Source organism: Haemorhous mexicanus, chromosome 1, assembly GCF_027477595.1.
Source record: "Haemorhous mexicanus isolate bHaeMex1 chromosome 1, bHaeMex1.pri, whole genome shotgun sequence".
Taxonomy (NCBI): Eukaryota; Metazoa; Chordata; class Aves; order Passeriformes; family Fringillidae; genus Haemorhous; species Haemorhous mexicanus.
In genome coordinates this window covers 72,286,932-72,296,206 of record NC_082341.1, presented here as the reverse complement: position 1 = coordinate 72,296,206, position 9,275 = coordinate 72,286,932, and the positions used below count along the sequence as shown (strand labels likewise).

Here is a 9,275-nt window from a genome sequence, read left to right as displayed (position 1 = left end):
CTGAAGATGACCCAGAAAGTAGTAGAAAGTATGTCCCAGGCCAGAGCTGGGAAATGTAAATGACTGGGGGAAGGTTTTCACCCTCCTTTGCGGGAAAATGGAGCTTCACACCATGTGAAGGTCATAATTTCCCATTGCTCAGTGGCACATGACCAGGGTGAGACTTTTCATCTGGGACTTTGGAGGAGGCACTTGCAAAGAAATTTCACATTCTATTGTCCAGCTTTTTGTTTCAGGGATATATTAAGATAATAATGGTGGAGATAACAATCATGTTTGAACTGAATCCAAGCCTCTGCTTGGTAACAGAGCCCAGTAAGATGTTGGAGCTTGCCATCCCATCAATATTTTCCCAGATAACTAACTCACTGGTCAGCTTGAAGAAATGTGTCCTTTAATTAAGATGTGTCAGTCTCATTAGATAGATGGCCACATTTGGTGATCAAAGCATAGAGGATGGTGTGCTCTTTGGAGAGCTATGGAGAACCTGAATCAACTTTCCTTGGTTGAAGTCCTGTCAGGCCACAAGGTCTTCACAGCCAGGTCACTCTAACTCACTGTAGGATTTGAGTAGCTGCAGACATGGAGGTAGCAGGAGGGCATCTGGAAACATGTCCCATTTTTTTCTGACAGCTTTTGGTTACATCTTATCCTTGCCTTGGAGTAGATCGGACAATCCATAGAATAATGGCTCGAAGGTCATACTGAGCTGTTGGGTATTTCACCTGCAATTGTCAGAGCCTTTAAGAAAATCCAGAAACCTGCTTTTGAGAAATGGGGGAAGAAAATCTCATAAAGTGTTCTTTCAGCTGATGGCAATGGAAAGGGAGGGATGTCAGAGCTGTGGAAGTTGGTGAGAGATGCTAGATGCAGCAGACTGGACATTTTTACATACTGGATGCAGGACTTCTTGAGATGACAAATGCCTTATAGGCCCACAATGGTGTGCCTGCATCTCCCATATTAGCAGCACAGTCTACAACAACATGGTAGCAGGAATTTCTCTGGAAGGCTCGTTTGAAAACTACAAGCTTACATGGTTCTTTGCTGGCCATCATCTTTAAATGCCACCACTATCCAACCATCTCTTGTGTCACATGGGATAGCATGTGGCATGTTTCACATCTGGGAAGCTTGGAGGGCTAACTGTGGGCAGAGCAGTTACTTGATAGAGGCAAACATTTGATCTGCTGCATATGCACAGATGTGGGGCCAAGACACTGAAGAACATTTTCTGTTGGAAGGTGTTTGGGTAAAAAATAACTGATTTAATTGGGTCTTTGATTGTACTCTGAAAGCTGTTTCTCTATGCTGTCAGTGACTGTAAGGTTGTATATAAGTTCTTAATTGCACCATAAAATTTATGGTGTTTATGCAAATTAAATTGAAACTATGAGCTGTGTAATGAGATTTAACAGATTCAGCTTTCTCGAGCTAAGGCATTAGCACTGTTCCTTTGTAGCTGGGTTTCCAGTACAGTGAAGGGTTGCAAAAACAGCAATAGAAATGTTTTGGTCCTATATTTCCTGGGTATATAAAGACATGCTATGAGAAATTTTAGAGTACTCTTTAAAAAAAATTAGTTGTTCAGAAGAACATCTATTCCAAGTGTAACCAAGTGCTTACTTGAGGTGGGAACCCACGACCTTGCTGTGCAATAAAAGACTTCTACAGAGAAGGCTTGGCTTGCAGTGGTCTTCCAACCAATCCTACTGTTAGACAGGCGTCAGTGATCCTATATCCTGTACTTGCCAGGCACATCACAAGGGCCTGCAGAGGAGAAGAGCCCAGCTGAGGACTGTGCTCTTCTGCAGCCTTCAGCAGAGGGCCAGAAATTGCCACCATTTTGGCATCTACGTTTTTTTGTGGTACAGGATGGTGGGAAGAGAGAGAAAAGGCCTGTGTTCATGCCTGTACTACTTTGTTTAGTATCTAAAATCTTTCTGGACTTAATAGCAGGGTCTTCATATCAATTTGCTGGAACTGCAGCAGAAAAGAGAGCATGTTGAGCAGCAGGGAACCACTGAGATGGCTAAAAAGTGAGGAGTGCTCCATAAGCAAGGGCTGCAGCAACAGCAGCAGGTGTTGATTTTATTGAGCTAAATTGTTTCTATGAACAAATTCAATTATATTGGTCTTGTAGCCTTCTTGAATTATCTGATGTTCAGTGTAAAACGGGCTCTGTGAATAGGCAGTGCTGTACACTCTGAGTTTTGGTTCAGCAAGTATAAGGAGAGAGAGCTGAAATATAAAGTGTTGTAACATGGTAATTTTCTAAGCTAAAATGAAATAACACTAAGACCTCTTATTTGTCTTTCTTTTGTACAGCCAAGAAAGAGGAGAAATCAGAAGTTACGAGTGTTCACTGGTTTATGAATCTAAGGTGGAGAGGAGAACAGACAGTAAATTAACTGGACATAGTATGAAGCTACTTAAGATTAACAGGCTGGAAGAAATAAATACGCGATTCAGCACAAGCAGACTAGAAAAAACAGCATTTTTTCAGAGTGTGGAGAAAATGAAGATGACTAGAAGCTTTCAGGAAGAAAAATTCAGCGAATCAGATCCTGGAACAGAAGAGAAAAAGGTAACTAACTAACTGCGTAATTAATTTTGTTTTCCCAAAAGCACTGCCTCTTTATTTTTTCAGCTAGCTAAGCAGTTTACTTTGTGTTATTTCCCAGTAAACTTTCATTATCATCTGTGAAAATTTATTGCAGCTGTGAGAGACTGACTGTGTTAAGATCTGATTATTGAGAGATGCCTCTACCCAAATTAAGGTGCGAATGAGATCACATGCTAAAGTCAATAGTATGGATTTTAGTTAACAGTGAATATGAGGTAGAGAGATAGAAATGGAAAAGAGGAGGGGGGAGAGAGAGGCTGAGTAGAAGCTAGTCACCACCTGTGGATCGAATGAAATCCCATTGGTCCTTTTTCATCCATGGCTTCTCAGTGGTGGAGGTCCTGAGGTCATTCAAAACTTTTCACTATTTATATATCTTAGCAGAGAAAGGAATTAATGTTCATTGGCTGCACAGTTCTCTTATTCTATTGGTTAAATGATTGCCTCACTTTTAATACTAATTAGTGCACATGCTGAGTCTTTTTTTATGGGTTGTGGGTTTCTTGAGTTGTGGGTGGTTTCAATCTCCCCCTGCTGGAATTAATTTTTACCCAGTCAGAGCTGATTTCAGCACAGTTGCTGAGTAAGCTTTCCTCATGGCCTATAAATTCTGCATTCTTTGTGTCCATTTTCAGTGATACATTCTTCTCCTCCAGCTTTGTTAACCTCCTCCTCAGTCTGAGGTAACACCTGGACAATAGCAACATCATTATCTTATTTCAAGTTCTTGTCACAGTAGCTTAACTATTTGCGGGAGGGCTTTGGTGGTGGCAGACGCCATCTGTCCCATAACTTGGGGTGATCTTTGACTGGTGGTATACATACAAGCAGTTGCTTCTTTACACATTTTGCCACACTGGGAATTTTTGTCTGGATGAATTACCAAGTGTGTGCTAACCAGATCTTGCCTCCATCAGGTCTGGAGTTAGCACCACACTGTTGCTCTGTTCTGTGTTTATCCTGTGGCAAAGTCCTTCTGTGGCCCTAACAGTATTTGGGACAGGCAGTTGTGATCTTTAGGTTTTTACAGACTGGTTAGCATCTTTTAATCTTTTGTGTTCATAGAAGCAAACGTGTTGTTATTCTGGGGTTTAATTACTACTGGACTTATTATTCAGAAATTGTAAAAGGGTTGTGTGGCTCTACCACCCTTCGAAATCAGAAGGTAAACATGGATTTTTTGGGATTCATGATTTGGAAGCATCTGTCCCCTCTAACAGCTCTGGAATTAGTGGAGACTGAATGAATCCCATGGAAAGAGCAGATTCCCCAGAGGAACTGAGGAAGCTTTGTGCTTTGCTCCCCGCTACCTGGCGAGCAGAGCGTGGTCACATGCCGCATGCCACACTTGCAGGGCTGAGTGTTATCGGTGTGGCTCTGCTCTCCACCTGTCTCCAATAAGAATGGTGTTAGGCATCATGGGATGGGGTCTCTGGTAGGAAAGTGGCTCAGTGATCAGCCAAAATATGTTTAGAAATAACAGTACATTTCATTGTGTTATGGGTTTTTATATGCAAGAATCTAAAGGAAGCAGTATTTTTGCTGATGCATCATTTAGATAAGAACTGAGAAAATCCACTTGCAGTAGAAGAATGAGAGATTAATTTTGCATACCAGTTTGTGAAAATACTTGAAAAATTTGTGCTGTGGCTCTTTGTATGCTGATTATGCTGATATGGCAGAGCAGTTTTTCAAGTGTTCTAATATTTTTTGTGTTCAGATGATACCCTGGAGCATTGGTGTAAAGTAAATTTCATGGTCCTTCCATTTTCTAATCAAGAAACTGAATTTTTGAAACTCCTTAATCTCTTGAGTCACTTTTGTTCAAAATTATTCCAGTCTTCAGGAAGGTGGTGCAATTTTTTACTTTGTAGACATAGAAAGAGAACTTTATATTGGAACAAACAAATCATATCTCATATAAGTAGGGTGTATTTATTTTAGAGAGTTTCATTTAGTGTTACAGTGAAAATGAGAACTAAAAGACCCTACAACTGGGTGTTTGGGGTTTGGAGGATGCTATTGGGTCTTTTAAGAGAGTATACTTCCATTGTGAAAATAACAAGTTGCACGAGTAAGACGTCAAAAACTGCTGTTTCTGCCATGTAGCTCTTCCAGTGATCCAAAAGATCAGCAAAAGGACTGAGAGCTGCTTTGCCTGTGTTAATGTATCTTAGCTTGATGCTGAATTGCAAATAGTAACTGAAGGTGGTGGGATTTTTTGCCAGTTTGTGCTGCAGAGTCTCTTAATTCATTGTCTTGATGTTTGCTTCTTTAGTCTGATGGTTGGAACTGGCTCTTTCTTAAGGGTGCTGTAAGAAAGGGTAGGGAGGTTTGGTAGTGCAGTAGAGGAGAAAGGAATACATTTAGAAGATGAACAGCTGGTGGCTAGTTGCAAGCTGGAGAAATAGCTCTGGGAGCAAGACTTCAAAGGTGAAAGACAATCTAACTGAACTCTGGTAATGTACCTCACCAGAGCACCAGAGTGAGCCTTCCAGATACATAAGCATTAGTTATATTTCTCCTAGGCTTTTAAAACTTCACTCTCACACAGCTTGTTGGTTTGTTTGTTTTGGTTTTTTTTTTTTTCTTTTTTTTTTTTTTAATTTCTCAATGGGATAAAAATTTGGGCCCTAACTGTCTGTTAATATTGATAAAAGAAAAACCAAGACCTTCCCTTAAAAGGTCTAAGTCTGCTAGACTGATGAGGAGTTTTATTATCAGTCTGCTAGACTGATGAGCAGTTTTATTATATTGATCAGGAAAGGATGGAAAGAAGAGTGTGTTGGCAGGAAATATGGTAAACCTTGCCCAGCCCTATGTCCTTGTGAATGTAATTTCTGTGGGTGAAGGTGAAAGCAATGACAACACATCTGTTCAATTAAATGGGAGTGTGTTGGAGCTCAAGAGACTGAATAGAGGACAGCAGTCAAACCTGTACTTGCTGGAGAAAAGAATTCTGTTTGAAATTACAAAATTATAATTAAAGAAGAAAATGATCCCCTTCCTCAAAAGCACTATTTTTCTTGATTTTTTTTTTTTTAAATAAAAGAAGAAAACACAATTTTTTGTCTTTTGGTACAGTATCTTTTTGTAAAAAAAGCTCAATCCCAAACACAATGTAGTAGTAGTAATAATAATAATAATAATAATTTCATAGCTATTAGAAGACTTCAATGGAAAGCAAGCTCCTCAATCATTGACCATCAATGATGAATGGTTGGTGCTGTCGAGCAGTTCTGCTGTCGGTGCCCCCTAGATGGCACCCTTTGCCACTCCAGCTCTCCATCGATCACTTCCCTCTTGGACAGGATGGCAAAACAGCTTGTGACAAAACTGCTCTTTACGTGTTTTACTTGTGCTTTGTTCAGAATGCCCTCCTGTCCCCGATTTGTACTGTTGGCAGCACACATCTTTGTATCTTGGCTAGGTTCTGTCTTCAATGAACTTTGTGAAGTTTTGCCTCAGGTTAGATGTTAGCAAGTAAGAGACATTTTGTTTTCATGTGTGAGGACCAAATTAAAAGAAGACTAAAAATCCAGACCATTGCACTGAACAGACACATGGAAATATCTGAAGGTGCTGGTCCAAGGGAGGGGGTGGCACAGGGTAGGAACAAGCAGGTGTGAGAAGGTGAAATAATTCCTTTTGACAACACCAGCTTATGCAAAGGTAACTTGATTGTGAAAATCCCGCACAATTGACCCAGCTGCTTTGGATCCCAATGAGCTCCATGTTTTACACCTGGACTGCTTTTGATGGCCCAGCCAAAGCTGTGCGCTGTTGGTCACAAACCTGCTGTCTCTTCCCTCTGACTCCTGCTTGGGTACTATTTGGTGTCAGAATGCAATTCAAATTGTTTGATCTTGTATTGTTATCTGCAAAAAGTGGCCATGAAATTATTCTCCAGTGTGGGTGAGTTAACTGCCTAAAGAGGAGCCTGGGAGCTTCTATAGTTCTGAACATTGCTAATGTGAAACAACCAAGGTGCACTTGTGAATCATGGAGCTGGGGTTTGAACACAAGTCACTGACCCTGCAGAAGATAATTTTACAGCATTTTCTGTGCAAAGCTATCCTTTTGCTGATATTCTGAAAATAGTTTAAGGACTAATTTATAAATATTTAGTTCAGCTAGAGCTGTTGGATGCCCTTGGTATTTGATGTTCAGTTAAACTAGGCCTGGGAATAGCTAATTGTCCTCTAACTCCCTGTATCCTCTGAGCCTTCTGTCACCTCCTTCTCCACCACCATCACCATTTATCTAGCAGTTACTTTCCTTGCAGGTTCTGTGCTGGAAATGACTGTGATGGTAACAACACTTTTACAAATTCCTTTTTCCAGAGGAGGCCAGAGTCACAGTAATATTTTGTACAGAGGAAAAAAGATCACTGTCACACTATGAACTCCAAATAACTCTTTCTGGTCCCTAACACTGTTCAGGAAACTGAGCTATGTATTTTGACAGAAACCTATTTCTGGTTTTACAGTTTTAGTCAAGAATGGCTTTTTAACGAAACCCTGTAAGGGACTCAGGACATTTGGAGTAAAACTTCTTAACTAATGAAGCAATCCAAGCAATCAAGCAATCAAAGCCCTTAAGGCTTTCTTTAGCCTTGAAATTGAAGCACCATGTCTAAAGCTTGCCTTGGTATGGTCAGGAAATTGGAAGTGGACTTCAGCCAAGTTTGGGTCCATTTTGTTTTACCAAGCACCTTTTCAGCTTGCTTGGAATGCTGTCATGAGATACGGCGCTGCCAAGCTCAGCCTGGCGCAGCTTCACGGAATATCCTTTTTGTGGTGCCCTCTTCACGTCCCAAGTTCATGGCGCTCTCTTGTCATGTGGAAATGTATGTGTGATTCTGTGACTTCAGGTAGCTTCGTTTTACCTAGTGCTCCTGGCTCCCATGCTTGTGAGAATATTTTCCTGTCTTTCTTAGAAAGAAAGAAGGGAATATCAGCATTTTCTGACTGAAAAAAACCCTATCACTACACTGACCCTTCCCAACATAACAGCTATGTACAAACTCAAAAGGGGCTTGAGAGTGCTCTGGAGTCACAGAAGTCAGAAGCTGACTAAGGAAAGGGCAACAGTCATTAAATTTTTTTAATCTCATGACTTTTTTTTCCAAATGATGTCATGCTATTTGTTATCATGACAAAAATTATTTGTGAATTTTTAGCACTTGAAATTTCTGATGTTTATATATTTTGCTTATTCACCTCTGATCAGGTAAATACTCGAGCAGAGAAGAAATGACACTGTTTCTTCTTACTTCTTCAATGACTCTTAGTGTACTGTAATTATGGGCAGCAGTTGCATGGAATAAGTATATATATATCCTTATATATAAGGATTCCTTCCATAAATATAGACATGAGACCTTATGTAATAGTTCTCCACAATCCTTACCTATATTATTATATCCTTATTTATTAGACAATAAGCCACAACATGCTTTGTTCCTCAGATTTTTATTTTTTAATCTCTAGAAATAAATCTCTCTGGGCTTAAAATGGGGCTGGTAGCAGGATTTGTTTTGTTAAAGTTACTTACATTTCCAGTTTTAATACCTTGGTTTTAGTTGTTTAGAAACTTCCCAGGTTTAGTCTGCTCAAGCAAATATTTTGCATGCAGAATTTTCATCACCTTGAATTGCTTGGGAAAATTCAACCAAAGCAGTCTATCTTCTGGGAATTTTAAGGGAAAGAAGATACTTTTATGATAATATTGAGTGTTTCACATCCGAGTCACTGAAATAATTTGGCACCTTCCATCCTTCGGATCAAAGAATTGATGGTCAGCAGGTGAGCAGATGCTGGATATGAAAGGGCAGACAGCTAGGACTCCCTTTCTGCATGGTATTGGTTTGGATATGAGAGCAATGGAACAACACTACAAGCACAGGAACAGAAGGCACTGAAGACAGTAAAACTATGGCATTTCAAACTGACCTTTCTATGCACATGCACCGTGACACGTTAGGTTATTGCCTTGATTTTTTTCCCCCATTTCTTGCCTATTAAAAGGGAAAAAAAAAGGGTTCTCAATTGCCTGAAATGTTAACTGCAAATGGATTGTGCTTAGAGTTTGCTTTCATTGGAGAAGTTCTGGAATGTCAGAGTAATTGCCTTCAAGTGCGCGCAATACACATCCCCTGTAGATCCCTGCACCTGTTTCATGCTTGTCAGTGATCCGTCACTTCTTTTCCTTATAGGTTCAGGGAATGCGTTGAAGTGTGAGATGGGATCCTGTGGCGTGTCTGAACCTTGTCTAGCTAGGTGGTACTTACGGAGCTGGGGAGGGTTTTGAGGGTGCCTGCCAAATTGCATCTGCTAGAGCAGGAGAACCAAGTTAATCAGATGATTAAAATTAAAGGGATGGATCTAATCCTGCAAAGAAATGCTGCCTGGATTGTAGATAATTTCTGCCTTTTGGCTTCATATCTCTGGCACACCTTGTGGACTGTGTTAAGCTGTGGAAGAAAGAAAGGGATCCCTGCACCTGGAAATGCACAGGTAGTAGATATACTTTTAATAAATTAGATACATTTCACTGCTCAGTCTCAGTATTGTTTACCTGGATGAATGCTGCTTGTGTTCGGATGTAACCAGTTAAACCTATTTGTTTTTTCCTGGAGCGGCATTTA

At 40.3% G+C, this 9,275-nt stretch overlaps 1 protein-coding gene across 2 annotated transcripts in view; it reads left to right on the top strand.

The window, feature by feature from the left end:
* The window catches only part of MYLK4 (myosin light chain kinase family member 4), an 81,411-nt gene that overhangs the window by 11,673 nt on the left and 60,463 nt on the right, over positions 1-9,275 (top strand). The window contains exon 2 of one of the 2 annotated variants that reach the window (XM_059853731.1): positions 2,329-2,587. In XM_059853731.1, the coding sequence (XP_059709714.1) occupies positions 2,329-2,587 (259 nt within the window). Of the gene's footprint in view, positions 1-2,328; positions 2,588-8,895; positions 9,145-9,275 lie in introns of those variants that run through there. The other variant, XM_059853739.1, reaches the window with a different exon arrangement.